General features: G+C 40.1%; 1 protein-coding gene across 1 annotated transcript; it reads left to right on the forward strand.

Annotated features, from left to right (window-relative positions):
- The first annotated feature begins 31 nt into the window (after positions 1-31).
- CRELD2 (cysteine rich with EGF like domains 2) lies at positions 32-13,938 on the forward strand. Its single transcript, XM_030016420.2, has 10 exons — positions 32-294; positions 1,430-1,512; positions 2,442-2,552; positions 5,598-5,689; positions 6,716-6,892; positions 8,122-8,220; positions 9,864-9,941; positions 10,749-10,844; positions 11,658-11,798; positions 13,370-13,938. Exons 1-10 carry the CDS (start codon positions 142-144, stop codon positions 13,426-13,428), a joined length of 1,089 nt encoding a protein of 362 aa, XP_029872280.1. The 5' UTR covers positions 32-141; the 3' UTR covers positions 13,429-13,938.
- The last annotated feature ends 2,002 nt before the right edge of the window (positions 13,939-15,940 follow it).

A 15,940-nucleotide genomic window follows, 5' to 3' on the forward strand; every position in this document is an offset into this window, starting at 1 on the left:
AAATCTGAATGGAGCTCGCGGGCCGGTTGCTGCGGGGGCCGGGGCGGGGCGAGGCGAGCGCGCCGCCGTCGCTGAGGCGGGCTGGCTGCCGCGGCTGGGGCGGCCCCGCTCCGTCTGCCCGGCGCTCCCCGCGCCCTCGCCATGGGGCCCGGCCCCGCGCCTCGCCCGGGCCGGGCGCCGCTGGCCGTGGCGCTCTGCGCTGCCCTGTTGACGCTGCCGCCCGCCCTGGGCGCTGGCGAGCGGCGGCGCCTGGCGTGCTCCACCTGCCGGGGCATCGCGGACAGGTTCAACCAGGTGGGCGGCGGGGCCGGGGGGCCGCGGGGCGGCCTCGCGGCGGGGGGAGGGGGGGGCGGCAGGCGGGGGCCTCCCCGGCCGGGAGCCGGCCGCGGGGTCCCGCCGGGCGGCCCGAGGGGCGGCGGCGGCGGCGCAGGCCGCTCCGAGGGGCGGCCGCCGGGCTCCGGGCCGGTCAGCCGCGGTGGGCCCGCCGGAGAAGGCGGCGGTGCCCGGCGCGGTGCGGGTCTGCGGCCCCGGTGGCAGGCCGGCTCTCCGCCCCGCGGCTGCTGAAGCCCCCCCGTCCCCGGGCCGAACGCCGCGTTACGGACGGCGTCTGGTCCGGCTGGTGCGCGGCGGGGGGGTTGCTGCCGGCTTCGGCAGCGGCGGTGGTCCCTCGGCCGGTGGGCTACGGAGCTGCCGCCCCTCCGGCTTTGCTGTCCGAGGAGGGCTGGCGCTTCGGAGCGAAGAGAGCGGCTGTAGCATGCCCGGCGCCGTGAGCGGGTGCTGGCGGACAACGTCGTCCTCCAAGACGCTGTGTCTGTTGCCGCTTGCAACCGCCCTGCGTGGTGGCACGGTAGATTAGGCAGCGAGGGGCCGCTTCGGCTTGCGACAGGTGCTTAATACTCTTTGTACCTGTACTGGCTGTCGCTGGCTTGGTCGATCGCTTTCACTGCGGAGGTCTCTTGCAAGGCATGATTGGGTAGGCGTTCGGCCGGGGAACGCGCGCCAATCGCGGTGAATGGTCCTGTTGTATGGTTGCGTGTTTAAGTTACAACACGGTGAAAACTGGGCCAAGTACCGTCAAAACTGAACGAAGTAGAGGTCCCGTTCAAGTGAGTAATAAAGTTCCTGAGAACTTGAAGGAGATGGCTATGAAGTTTCATATGTGTATGGTTTTTGACAAAAATGAAGGCTGTAACAGGGCCTTGTTTGGGCGTTGGGAAAATTGAGTCGTGTTATCCTATAACCTACACTTTATCGCTTTTCACGTTGTCGCTAGCTGTTTCTTTCACTTAGCAATTTGATCAGCAGCTTCAGAGCTTTACTGAAGTTTCTGCATGGCGCCTTTCACAATTTTCGTACAAGCATTGCCCTTAATCTTTGTTAGAAACAAACCTTACGTAACTTACGTTCTTCTGGTACTTTTCATTTGTAGGGATTAGCAGATACAGCTAAAAAGAACTTTGGTGGTGGAAACACTGCTTGGGAAGAGAAGACGCTGTCAAAGTATGAGTCCAGGTAAGCTGTCTCAGTACTTCTCATTTGGCTAAGTTTAATGTCTACTGTGCGTAACTTCACTGTACCAGTGTTTGGCCGGAACTTAAATACTGAATGTTGTAGCTAACATTTCATGTGTCCAAGCCTTAAATTCTTATTGATTAAAATGTAAAATTACACTGTAAAGAGTACAGTAAAGACTGAAGCCCCTTATTGATGCCTTTATTTGTCTTGTTTCTGGAAAAAAAACCCAAAGTTAATACCGTCATTGGTCATAGTAGGTTTTTTCTATTTACCCGTTAAAGTCCTAAAGTGGCGATCTTTAAATAATGGTCAACAGTTAATTGATAGTCATAAAAGGTGTGGAGTACTGTAATACTTGTTTTAGAATTAAAGCAGTATCTCCTCCCTGGAGTTGTCACTTTTCAGTGCCAAACAGAAAACTAGAAGAGATGCAGATTACTGTACTCTTTTGTATATACGTTTGAATACTGAGCAAAGTGATCTGGTATCTTTCTTCCAAATTTCAAATTCACTTTTTAGTCTTAGTTGGAGCATTGAGATGTAAGGGTGGGATTTCTGAACCTCAGTTACTGTGAGCTTTGTGGGCTTGTGTCAAGTATTAACAATACATGAAACTTATTGTTGAACTTAGGAGAAAAATACTGCACTAAAAATTTGCTGGGAAGCTAAAAATCTATCAAACCTACAGTCTGCAGACATCATAAGTGCAAGCAAGCCGAAGTCGTTCTTGTGGTGGTCATTCTCATTATTTTTTTTTGGTTTGAAGTAATGTTCATTAGTGCTTTATTCTGATATTTGCTTTGTTTTGGAACTAATTCAGAACACAGCATAAACTGATAAAGTATTCTAGACTGAAGTCTAGCTTCTCTGTCATGTCTTGAGTGGTGTCAAATGTTTAAATTACGATTTTCCTTCTCTGCTTGTAGCGAAATTCGTCTTGTAGAGATCATAGAGAATCTGTGCGACAGTAGTAACTTTGAATGTAACAACATGGTAGAAGAGCATGAAGAACATATAGAGAAATGGTGGTTCAAACTGTAAGTATCGAATTTTTTTGTGGAGATCTTGGTGTGGATAAGTTATCTAAGAGGATGAACTACTAATGTTAAATCTTGTTCCTGAGCAATAGCAGCATGGGTATGTCGTGGTTTAACCCCAGCCAGCAACTAAGCACCACGCAGCCACTCACTCAGTTCCTGCCCCTGCAGTGGGATGGGGGAGAGAATCGGGGGGGGGGGGAATTAAAACCTGTGGGTTGAGATAGAAACAGTTTAATAGGAGAGAAAGGAAGAAAATAATAATGATAATAATAATAGTAATAAAATGACAATAATAATAATAAAAAAAAATCGGAATATACAAAACAAGTGATACACAATACAATTGCTCACCACTCGCTGACTGATGCCCAATTCGTTCCTGAGCAACGATCCCCGCCCCGTGCCAGGCCAACTGCCCCCAGTTCCTATACTAGATGGGTTGTCACATGGTATGGAATACCCTGTTGGCCAGTTTGGGTCAGCTGCCCTGGCTGTGTCCTGTGCCAACTTCTTGTGCCCCTCCAGCCTTCTTGCTGGCTGGGCATGAGAAGCTGAAAAATCCTTGACTTAGCCTAAACATTACTAGCAACAACTGAAAACGTCAGCGTGTTATCAACATTCTTCTCCTGCTAAATCCAAAATGTAACACTATACCAGCTACTAGAAAGAAAATTAACTCCATCCCAGCTGAAACCAGGACAGGGTAATTCTTCATTATCCTTCAAGAGTTGCCATTGGGTACAGCTGAGTTCAGGCTGACTTTTAACAGCATGTGCCGCTGTTACCATGTTCTTTTTTATTTTCAATTCCGGAAGTGTTGCACCAAAGCATCCAGTCTGGCTTCTCATATACTGTCTGCTCAGTTACCAATGGGGTGTTGAGGCAAACTAACATTGGAAAACTTTGAGGTTTGTTACCTTTTTTGTTTTCCTTTGTCATAAAACTGCAAGGGACTCTTTGGTTCTTGTGGGTTTTTAGTTGGCTTTCTTTTCCTGAAATGTTATTTTGTTCTCCTGGTAATCAAAAAAATCATTGATAAATAATAAATGCAGAAGTTGGATCTCTTGAGGATGGTAGTATAGCAGCTGGCTTTTCTATCTGCCTTATAAGCTAGCCTGTGATTTCTGTTACAACTAAGCTTTTCATATACCATTATAAAATATAATTAGTGCAAGGATGGCATTGTAGCATTTAAATCTCTTCAGATCTTTTTTTTAATTCCAAATCATGTTTCTTCTAAGTATTTTCTTTTTTTACTACTTTAGACTGTCAGCACTCTCAATCAGCTAGAATACAATAGGGTGAACTACCATTGTAACATTTTATAACTGGATAAGGATTTTTGATAACCCGCTTTGCTCTTAATAACTGCTTTATTACTTCATGCTTTTACCTAACTGTACAGGAGCATGTATACATTAGCATGCCATTTGAATGGAATAGAATAGCATAGCATAGAATAGAGTATTTCAGTTAGAAGGGGCCTACAACAATCACCTAGTCCAACTGTCTAACCTATTCGGGGCTGACCAAAAGTTAAAGCATGTTATTAAGGGCATTGTCCAAATGCCTCTTAAACACTGACAGGCTTGGGGCATCGACCACCGCTCTAGGAAGCCTGTTCCAGTGTTTGACTGCCCTCTCGGTAAAGAAATGCTTCCTCATGTCCAGTCTAAACCTCCATTGGCGCCACTTTGAACCGTTCCCACACATCCTATCACTGGATCCCAGAATCCCAGGGAGAAGAGCTCAGCACCTCCCTCTCCACTTCCCTTCCTCAGGAAGCTGTAGAGAGCAATGAGGTTGCCCCGCAGCTTCCTTTTCTCCAAACTAAGCAAGCCCAAAGTCCTCAGCTGCTCCTCATAGGACATGCCTTCCAGAAAGGTGAGCTATGCAACCCAGAGTCTTAAATTTGTCTTAAATTTGCAGAACTGAAAGAAACGGGTCTTAAACTAGAGATTTTGATAAGGTAGACTTCCTAAAATAAACAAAACTATTCATAAAATACATTGGGTTTTGGAAAGTTTCTGTATTTACTAGACCTTTTGAGTGCAATTGATTAACTTTGCCTTCTGTCCTTTAACCTGCGATGTCCAAATGTCATTCAGTTTCTGTGGTTGTTTCCAAAGACAGGTTCTTTGTCCATGAATACCTTAGATCTTTTTTTGTAAGTTGTTATGTTACGTGTGGTACTCAGTAAATTTACTTTCCAGGGCCTGAGCCTTGGAGTCAGTATGATCAGACGTAATAGTTTAGAAAGAGAAGCTGTACATGCCTCAGGAATTGCTGAAGACTTCTGTCAGGCTACAGAATATCTAAGCCTTTACTAAAGTTTTTGAGACTTAAGCACCAGTGTGATACTGATATCTGTGAATTGTCATTCAGAACTGTAGTAGTCCTCCTGCTTGCTTGCAAAATAATATGTAGCGATTTCATTGGTAATTGGGGGTGTATGCTACTACTAGAGCAGAACATAAGTAACTTCTTAGTGTTAAAAAAAATCCTTCTAAAATAATACTTGACTCATGCTAAAAAAGAGGAGAAATTGTAACAGGCACCCTATTGTCAAGTCGGCAATAACTTGAGGAAAATGTTAGTATCTGTCCTGGGTTATCTTCCGCATAGTTGAGATAAAGACACAGCAGTTATGTTTAAGAGAAAGACATAAATAAGACCAACTAAACTATATATAAACCTTCCCTAAAAATAAGATGTTTAAAAAAAAAAAAAAAAGTGTGTGTATGTATCAAGATGAATTGATTTTATTGGTTGCTCTTATTTCACATTTTTCATAAATATAATTTATAAAATTTGGTTAGAGTCTGTTAATAGTATGATAGTTTAAAAGGTATTAATCTCAAGTTGGAGGACTTCTAAAAATTGATTCCTGAAATAAGATCATCTTCAGAACAAAAAAAATACGTTTCTAATCTGTCACGTGCAACAGATTTCTCTGTTGCATTGTGCAGGTTCAGTTGTGTGAGTTGGCTTTTAAAGACTTTTCGTTCTTTTTATTGATAAATTAATGTCTTTCATATACAGAAAGAAGAAGTATCCTGATTTGTTTAAGTGGTTTTGCATAGAAACAATAGAAGTTTGCTGCCCTGCTGGAACTTACGGACCAGATTGCCTTGGTAATTTTTCTTTTGAAAAATACAGTAGCAGATATGTTCTTTTTACCTGTTTGTTTCAGTCTTTCATAACATGGACAAATACATGAAGTATGGTATTTTCCGTGAGACACCAGCTGCTGTGTAGTATATACCTGCCTGTTGCCTGACAGTTAGGTAGCTGCCTTGTGAGCATCCTGCCTGAAGAAAAGTCTTCTGGGTGTGAAGTAATGTACGAAGCTGTCAAGGGTACTTACATGTGCAGAATCCATCTGATCTGATGTTCACATCTACACCTGACCCATGTTTAAAGGCTGCCTGTGACATCAAGTCTGTTGTTTAGGTGGCCTTTCAGAAGCTATGTAGACAACAGTTTCAAGAGTAAAACGGCCAAAACACTGTTGGGGATTAAATGAAGAAATTAAAAACTGAGGATTCGTTAAAAAGGCAATGGGAGAAATTGGATAAAAGTAGGTAGGAGACAACTGGATGAAAGTAAGGTCTTTGATGCAAAAGTGATAAAAAAGGTATTTTGGCCCCTGAAGTATAATTTATAAATCTCTAAAACCTTGCACCTTGTTAGAGATCAGCTTTGGCCTCTTTAAATTGTTAACAAAACAAGCGGCAATTCCCAGTATTGATCTAAATGACTGCTAGTAGGGTTTTTCCAACTGCAGTATGAGCATTCTCAGAAATCGAGAATAAATAAAGACACCAACTTTAGACAGGAAGCTAAGAAAATAGCTAAATTCTAAGCCATAGTCTTTACCCAGAATTAAATTTATAACTGAACTTTCCTGGAGATTGTTTTGAGTAACTCTTACACTTGAATATATTACAAAGCATTCCTTGTTGCAAGCCTTTTGGTTACTCTCAAGGGAAAAAAGATTTTGGAAATTGTATACTGGTTTAGTGTGACTCTTTTTTATTTTTTCCTTTTTTACATTTTACTGTCTGTGAAGTGCTGCTGAAAATCCAGGTGCTCATGGCTGAAAATAGGAAGTTACTCCCTTTAACATTTGATTGAAAAGTATTTTTGATCCTTTTTAGCTTGTCGTGGTGGATCGGAAAGACCTTGCCATGGAAATGGCCACTGTGATGGTGACGGTACCCGAGGTGGAGATGGCTCATGTAGCTGTAACAAGGAGTATACAGGAGATTTTTGTTTGGACTGTTCTAATGGTTACTTCAGTACCTTGAGAAATGAGACACATTCTGTTTGTGCAGGTAACAAAGTCTTTGGCACATGCTTAGATCTTTGTCTTCCTTCTTCAGTTTTTGTAAACAAAACTAGAAACAATTTAAAGTGACAAATGTAAAAACAAAAAATAGTTACAGTTTGGTCACTCAGCTTTAGCTATTAATGACACGTCAGTCAGTTTGGTGGAATTGTAAGGTTTTGCAATGTCATCCTTCCAGACTGCCCTTGATTTTTTTTTTTTAATATTTTTTTTTTCCTGCTTTAAATTAAGAAGCAGAATTCATTTATGTCGTGAGGGAGGCAGGAGGGAAGATCGAGCTTTGCCCCCACGTCACCACCCTCCCCCCACCCCCAAGTACTGTACAAAAAACTTGAGCGGAAATTGCTGCACAGTGGACTACGTTGAAAGCTAGGTTTTCCTCATGTCTCAGTTGAGCTTAACTGGAGTAAACAGGCATGGAAACAGCTGATCTGTACTGTAGACTATATAGATTCCAGTTAAGTACGTCTAAGCTTAATTTTGAAACAAAGTCAGGTCATAGGAATAAACTTTTTCAGTTGGTCAGATTTTCATCTGTTTTTACATCTTGAGTGAGATTCTGCAGCAGCTAAATCCTGACCGTGGGATCTAATAAAATTGTTTTTCAACACGATCTATGTTGGGTTTTTTATCTGGCCGTGTAGTAATTCTTCTATATGATGTGTTTTATATTACAATATATAACATGCTGCTTATATATGCATGTTACATATTTATGCATATATAAACACTTGTGAAGTTCTTCAGACTAGTATCACTTCACACTTCACTCTTGTAGCTGGTTGCAAATGGAGTAGTCTGAGGATTCATTAGGTGGGAGCGCTGAGTCTAATGTTTAAACTGTTGTCCCAACCCTGAGTGGCTGAGCAAAGTTTACCTTCTTGATCTCCTCTTCCCAAATATTTTGGAAATTGGACCCACCACTTCTAGTCACTAGAATTTCATGGCACTGTTTTAGTGGTGCAGATGACTGTAATTGCCAGGTTTGGCTTCCTGAGGTTTGTAGGGGTTTTGTTTTTGTGGGATAGAGCTGCATTTTTGTAAATGATAACTCCATAAAGTCAAGATCTAATCTTGTGACTGGGAGGCTCAAGCTACTAAAATACAATAGCTTCCAATGAATCCTAAATAAGATTTTTCTTTGAGAATTTGTGTGCCCAAACTTGTCTTGGAATCTCCCAACAAAGCTCAGATTGTAGTTTTCTCTTATCTCAGCCTGCCATGCTGCCTGTAAAACTTGTACTGGTTCAAGTAACAAGGACTGCCAAGACTGTAAAGAAGGCTGGATTAAAAATGAAGAAGCAGCTTGTGTGGGTGAGTAATGCTTGGTAGACTTCAAACAGGTTTTGCAGCAACGTTGGCTAGTGAGATTAGATGACATCACATTGAGTTTTATTGTATTTTATGGAACTGTTCTGTCAGTTTAGATTTCTATAGTTTGTAGTCTCTGTCTTCCTAACTTGTTTCATATTGCAGGAAAGCAGTATTTCCTCCCCACTGATTGCTTGGTGATTATAGTTGTCTTTATCAAACTGTTCACTGTGAATCTTTTTAGTTTAGTGGAATACAGGTAGCAGCAAGTGGGGTGTTCCTTTCAAGACATGGTTTTTTGTTTGAGTGCTAAACAGTACCCTGCTCTTGATTTAAACAATTTTGTCAACTACTGGAAGATTCCTGTCAGCTTATCTACATGTTTTTTAGTAATTGCACAATTGTCTTCACATTACTGTATGTTTATAAATGCTCAACCCTAATAGAGTTCAAACATTTCACTAGAAGCGAGGCATACTAACTTTTCCTATTATTGGAGAGAAATACCAGGAGATGTCAAGCTCAGTGCTTCCATTAATTTCTTACCTATTTCTAGCTTAGCATTTCTCTTGGTTTATGAGGAAATATGTACGAAACGCTTAAGGAAAAACCCAAATACTAAAAATACTCCCAAAGCAGGAATACACTAGGGGGAGAGTAGCACATTCTGTTTAACTGGTTGAATTTGACCCATTAGAGACCCTTTAATGTCTGGAAACAGTATCTTAGAAATTATGTGAACACTGCTTCTTTTTAAAAGTGCTGCTGAGAACTAGGATTTGAATTACAGCTCCTGCGATACCTGCTTAGGCAACTGTTGAATGCTCCAAGAGCTTCTTTTAGATCCTCCAGTGTTGTCTTCTTTACAGCTGTTTTCTTCCAAATAATCATTGCAACTGATCAAGTATAAATTAATTTGAGTAATCAGTAGGAATGATGTCTGCAGCAGCAACAGGATGAGATAGACAGCAAGGGCACTGAAATAGGCTTTCTCTGTCTGAATTTTTTAGTTAAGTACTGTTGTGCCCTTTGCTTGAAATCAAGACTAGCATGTTTTAACTTCTGAGGTAGAACTGGTTTTCAGCTCGGCTGGTCTTAACCATAACTTGGCTTTCTCCAGTTTGCTTTGTGTAGAAAACGAAGCAGTATATGTGTGTGCATTTGTGTAACTTTTTAAATACTTTTAAAAGTTCCATAGCTTGGTAATATAGGAGTAGAGAAATCAACAGTATTCCAGAAGAGTAGTCTGCTGATTTGTTGTGATATTTACATAAAAAACATAAATGCTTGCAAAACACTCACTTGAAAGTGACAAGGACAGCAGGTATTCTGGAAGTTTTATTTAATTTGAGCTCCTGAATTTCTGATATATCTGTTATTGTCATCACAAAACATCTTCTGAGGATCAGTTCTGATTTGTTAATGTTAAGTTTAAGCTGAACAAAACAGTATGTTACTTTTATGTCTAACATGTTGCATATCTGATCCTGAACTTATTGTAAAATTAATCTCAATGCAGTCAGTTTAAGTTTATAGCTTCTGTGGGCTAGTTCTTAACAAGATCCCAAAGCATAGCATTCAAGTATTAATCTGTCTATTTAATCATTACTACTATTTTGGGTAACTTGTCACTTTTTATCTTTCAGATTTAGATGAGTGTGCTGCTTCTCCTTGCAAAGATCACCAGTATTGTTTGAACACAGATGGATCTTTCTCATGCAAAGGTTTATTTTTAATCTGCTGTTCTACTTTATCGTCTAGATTCCTAATCTAATGCTAGAGGTAATGCTAGAAAGGGTGTGATACCAGGCATTTAGTACTATGTGGTCCAGTCCTGACTGGCTATGAGGCTTTAGAGCTATCCTATGAGGAAAACAAGAGATTTATGGTTATTTCTACTCCACTCTCGTGAGACCCCACCTGGAGTACTGTGTTCAGCTCTGGGGTCCTCAGTACAGGACAGACATGGACCTGTTGGAGTGATTCCAGAGGAGGGCCACGAAGATGATCAGGGGGCTGGAGCATCTCCCCTAGGAGGACAGGCTGAGACAGTTGGGGTTGTGCAGCCTGGAGAAGAGAAGGCTCCAGGGAGACCTTACAGCAGCCTTCCAGTACCTAAAGGGGGCTTATAAGAAAGCTGGAGAGGGACACTTTAACCTGGAGTGTAGTGATAGGACAAGGGGTAATGGCTGTAAACTGAAAGAGGGTAGATTTAGATGAGATGTAAGGAGGAAGTTCTTCCCTGAGAGCGTGGTGAGGCACTGGAATGGGTTGCCCAGAGAAGCTGTGGATGGTCCATCGCTGGAAGTGTCCAAGGCCAGGTTGGATGGGGCTTTGAGCAACCTGGTCTAGTGGAAGGTGTCCCTGCCCATGGCAGGGGGGCTGGAACTAGGTGATCTTTAAGGTCCTTTCCAACCCAAACCATTCTAGGATTCTATGTTTTCTTGTGTGGGTAAGTTGACTGACTTAAAGGGTGGTGCTTAAAACCTCAGATACATGAATTTTTATGCTTGAAATATTTTTATCTTTAGCATGTGATACCAGCTGCATAGGTTGCACAGGGGAAGGTTCTGACAAGTGTAAGACTTGCGCATCTGGATACATGAAGGAAGATGAAAAGTGTACAGGTTGGTGGATTTAGCAACACATGGTAGAGCACCAGTTAGTTCACTCTTCAGTTTTCCAGCCTATCAAAATGAACCCAGTTGTTCTCGTAGTAGCAGCAGAGACTTTCTTTATAACTTCCTTTATATTATTGGGCTAATATACATGACAAGGCTTAAAGGTGAAACACTCCTACAAAAGGAACAAAGTATTTTATAGCGGGTTCAGGAAACAAATACATGAGCTTCTTGTCAGTTATCTACCACTTCATTAGAAGCGTGCATCTGTATTCATTTTGTAACAGAAAGGCAGGAATGTAACGTGCATTCTGTTGTCTTTCTTTTAATCCATTAATGTCCAAGTTCAAGTGATTAATTCATAGTGAACTATAACATGTGAAATGGTAGTAAAAAGAGTGAAATTAGAGTTTCTCTGTGGGGAAGAGCAGAAGGTACACATGATCTTAAGTAGCTATTAACTATGATGATGTAGTATTTATAGGCTCCCTTCCCTTTAGTTGTACTTTGATGGCATCATTAGAAAATGACTGTGGGAAATCTTCAGTAGGTTAAGACGAGTGCCATTGCTTAATTCATTTTCCTACATAGGGGACTGCAAAACATAAAAAAACTAGTACTATCTGAATAAATTTGAAACACAGTCTAAATCATGAAGAACTGTAACAGATTATTTTAACCAAAAAATCTGTTGCAGCAGCATTCTGCTCCTTGGTGTTTTTTATATTTGAATAGAACTTTGTTTATATGACTGAGCACAAGTAAGTTTTGTAACAAAATAACAGCAGTGGACTCTTTCTTTCCCTATCCTATCTCCAGATATAGATGAATGTAACCTTCCTGAGAAGGTCTGCATGAAAGAGAATCAAGACTGTGTTAATACTTCAGGTAGTTACAAGTGTGTATGTTCAGAAGGGTTTGAAGATAAGGATGGAACATGTGTTCAGATTCTAAAAACAGGTAAATGGCTTTTCAATGACAGATTTTTTTTTAAAATATATTGGCAATTTGGAGGTGTGTTTCTGCCTAAGGGTCTAGTCGCTTGTAAACTCTTCTGTATAATTTCTCATGTTCCTACAGCTGTGGTCTGTGTCGAGTAGTTTGTGGTGTAGTCCACATTCTGGCATGCATGTTTTCTTGCTTAAAGACAGTGGATTTTTTTAAATGTCCTGTTCTTGTTTTGATATTTTTTTTTGCTTTACTCAAGGTTGTGTTTGTAAGTCACTTAACTGTCTGGCTTCATTATATAAAGTGAACTAGCAAATTACTGCTATCATAAAAAGGAGATCTTCCTCCTCCCCGCTTTTTTTCCTTTTATCATTAATTATAATGACTTAAGGGTTTATCTGATTGCATGCAAGCTGCTTCAACTCACTGAAGTCTCAGAAAATTAAGCAGAATTCTTTTTGCTGGATGAGTGAGCTGAATTTATTTTTTTTTTCTGATCACAAAAGTGCTAGAGCTGGTATGAAGGTGAATATGGAGAAGGTATCTATCTTTCAGTAGTGGGGAACTGTTTAGCTTGACTTAAACTATACCTTCAGTCAGAAAATTCAGGTGTAATTTGCTCTAGGATGTATGACGTATTATGGACAGAATTACATTCATTAGTGTTTCATTACTCCATTAGGCTTTTTTTACAATTCCAAAGTGAAAGACAGGATTATTTTGCAATAAAGGTTGTAGGAGAATAGGTGAGACAGATAAAGGTTGTAGGAGAATAGGTGAGAGAGTCAATTTCATACCTTTATTTTCTTTCTGCTTCTTAGCTTGTTTGGTGTTTTGGGGTTGTGGTTTTTTTTTTTGTTCCCATCCCCCTGTCCCCTGACTGCTTTTTCATCTTATATTAATAAGTTGTAAGGATCTATGTAGTATTGCTACTCAAAGCCATTCAGTTCAGACCTTATACTCTCAGTACGCACTGTTAGTAGTCCTTTAAAATCAGTTATGTACTTTTCCTGTTCAGATACTCAGGATATCAGTTACTATGTTTTTTAATGTGGTCTGATATTTTATGAGAATAAAAGCAAAAGGAAAAGTTGACAAATTGGCTTAGCTTTTTTCTTAGATCAATGCTTTTACCAATATAATAAAATTGCTGTGCTTTTTTTAAAGGCTGTTTTAACATCTGAACCGAGCACTCTGCACTATAGAAAATAATTCTGAGTAATATGTGCTTTTTGTTTTCAAATACCAGAATTTCTTCTGACAGGTCATGTGGAAAGGAGAAGGTTCACTGTGAACAGCTGAAAACAAAAGCTTAGAATAGAAATAGCTGTGCTGCTTTTTTCTTCCACTAACAATATCATACCAGTTTATTTGAAATTTTTTGTTTGCATCTAGGGAAAAAAAAAATTACAGGCTTAGACTAGGAGGATGGTGCAAGTAGCTCTTCTCTATGGCTTTATTGCTTCTCTGGTCTTGATACAGACGTTGATTTGGGTTTCTCTTTAAAAAATTCCTATTGTCAAAAATTAAATGGTATAATTAATAATACATTTGTATTCTAATTATGATACTTAATTTCACAGGAGAGGAAGTAGAGAGTGAAACAACTGAGCCTTCACCTACTGGACATGATGACTTATGATCTGCATTCAGAACCAAAAGACATTCCTATCTAAAGTTTTAAATTATTGGACTAAGTCTCTGCTAGCTGACATACTGTGGAAATGGTATTAAATATGCAGGTTGCCATCAAGATTTTTTTTTTTTAAATGGTGATAAACTGCTCTTTAAGCTGCATTTCTTTACTCTTAAATGCCACTTTTTATATAATTCTTCAAGAACAACACTCTAGATGGGTTAGTATAAAATTTGAATTAACATAACATTGTACCCAGCAATTGTAAACAATTTGCAGGTTTCTCATTCTAGTGCCTACTGAAAACTATCATCATTTGGAAAGACTTAGTTGCACTTCATGATTCAAGAAAAGTTTAGACTGAAGTTTGGTGTTTCTTGACATAAGAAATATTTCTGTAACTGAAATACAGCTTTTAGAAATTGTCAAAGGGAATCTCTTTGGGGGGAAGCACTGTTCCCTTAAACAAAATAGAATGCCTAATACTGCATTCAATAAAAGTTTATTTTGTTGGAATGTGCCTTAAAATTTTTTAAGGTGTTAATACCTTACTGTGTTGTCATGTCTATTTTTCATTTAGGCAGTGAAAAAAAAAAGAGGAAAAAAACCCAACCAGAAAAAAAACCAACCAAAAAAAAAACCCAAACAAACCCCACAAAACCCCAGAACCTTGTAAGCACTGTATTTCAGTTCAGCACTGAATTCCAGCACTCAGTTGTGCTGGAATCTATGGCGGGGGGGTGGTGCAGGGAGAAAAACCCAACAAAATCCCTCCCCATACACTTTCTTCTAAAGGAAGAATTATGTCAAACTTAAACAACTTTCCAAAAGTAAATAGACAAGTCTGTCTTTCAGATACTTGCATTAAGTATTTAAGCTAGTTTATACAGTGATGAAAAGTAAGTTTGGCTACCACCTGTACTCAGTGGCTCACAGTTGTTACACAAGTACTCTCTAGAATTGATGAGCACTACAGTCTACTGCTGCATGTAATAGCTTCTGTCTTTTTCAGAGCAAGCATACTACAATCAATTTATCTTGTTGTCTCTTATGCCATTTCAGAGGGAAAGCTAATAAGCATAGCATAGACACAACTTCCTATGTGTTGTCCGTAAGCTTAAAGGCAAGTATAGGAGCTAAAATTGGTGTATTTTGCAGGACCATCACAGCTGTAAATAAGCTAAGGACCATCCAGGTACAGTATTTAAAGCTCTGATGAAAGTGAGTGAAGTTTGGAATACATTGCAGTGGTGGATACAGGGAGCATAAAGAGGGATTACAGAATACAACTAAAAAGAGCATAGCTGAGGCTTGGCTATAAGAAGTTATAAACAGTACCCTGAGGTAAGTGGAAATAAAAGGGGTATGAATAGGACTGACCTGTTGAGCAGTGGAGGCCAGACACTTTCTGAAGACTTCTTTGTTCAGACTAAGTCACAGTTCAGTTTGTGAACAGTGCACGTAGGATTTGTATGTGCAATACATGTTTATGTGAATATTGTACAAAAAAAGATTCTGTTGGATTCTTACGTTAAAAGCTGTCTAAGCTGATCTTGTGTGCTGTAGTTTAAATACCCAATGGTATTAAAGTATTTTTATGTTTTCTTTAAGTTACTTTCCTTCAGCTATTATATCTAGATGTTTCTTAATTTGCCAGCCTGAGAATGAAAACTTTAGTGCTTTCTCAGCTGTAATTGCCAGAGAAGGGCCTGTATGCCATGTATCTTTCAAGTTAAGTTAGGGTAGGTGTTGTATTTAATAAGTGCTAAATTAAAAGGAGGAAAAAGTAGGCAGTTTGGGGAGCACAGAATACAACTCAAGGATCTTTAGAGTTTTTTTTAGTACAGGTGTAGCTAGTTACAGTAATATTAGGCCTTAAGGATCTTACAGGAGTGTAGCTTGTCTTTGTTGCTCAGTCATTGACACTTCGCTCCCAGGTGTTCCAGATGATTGTCTGAATGGTCCTTGTTAATAGTAACATGAAATGTCAGTTCTGTTTAGAAACTACCATCAACCCATACTCAAGGGAATTGTCTCTCCAGTACAAACTCTTCTATTAATGTTTCAAGACTGAAATAATGCTTCCTCATATGAAGAAGAACTTGCTATTCTAAGTTCCCTTCAGGTTATTTGGGATTCTGGGGGGATACCTGATGAGGTTCTTAATTACCTTGTGGAAGCATTTGCTTTCCATTTCCTCCCCCTGCCAAGCTCTGGACAAAAAGCCCTAACTGAATTGGCCTTAGTTAAGCTCAACTCCGGTATGAAGTAATGAAAAACAAAAACTTCAAGGATTTTTTTCTCTGGTGGTAGAGAGGAGAAACTCTTCCTAGCCTGACCTGCAAAAGTAATGAGAGTAGTCTGATATAACCTAACTGTTGTTCAGTTCCGGAGAATGTTTTCAGCTTTCCATTACCATAGTAGAACCATCAGAGTGTTGTTCCCTAGGAAGCATACGGATGTTGTACCTGGGTATTAGGAGTCACTAATATCTTTTTCCTCAATACTCTTGCTCCCC

Source organism: Aquila chrysaetos, chromosome 5, assembly GCF_900496995.4.
Source record: "Aquila chrysaetos chrysaetos chromosome 5, bAquChr1.4, whole genome shotgun sequence".
NCBI lineage: Eukaryota > Metazoa > Chordata > Aves > Accipitriformes > Accipitridae > Aquila > Aquila chrysaetos.

Bases quoted from the DNA above. Each gene is read 5' to 3' on its own strand.
- CRELD2 (XM_030016420.2), top strand. From the start codon at position 142: ATGGGGCCCGGCCCCGCGCCTCGCCCGGGCCGGGCGCCGCTGGCCGTG. The intron at 1,513-2,441 runs GTAAGCTGTCTC...CTCTGCTTGTAG, and splicing joins CTGTCAAAGTATGAGTCCAG to CGAAATTCGTCTTGTAGAGA. The intron at 6,893-8,121 runs GTAACAAAGTCT...CTCTTATCTCAG, and splicing joins GACACATTCTGTTTGTGCAG to CCTGCCATGCTGCCTGTAAA.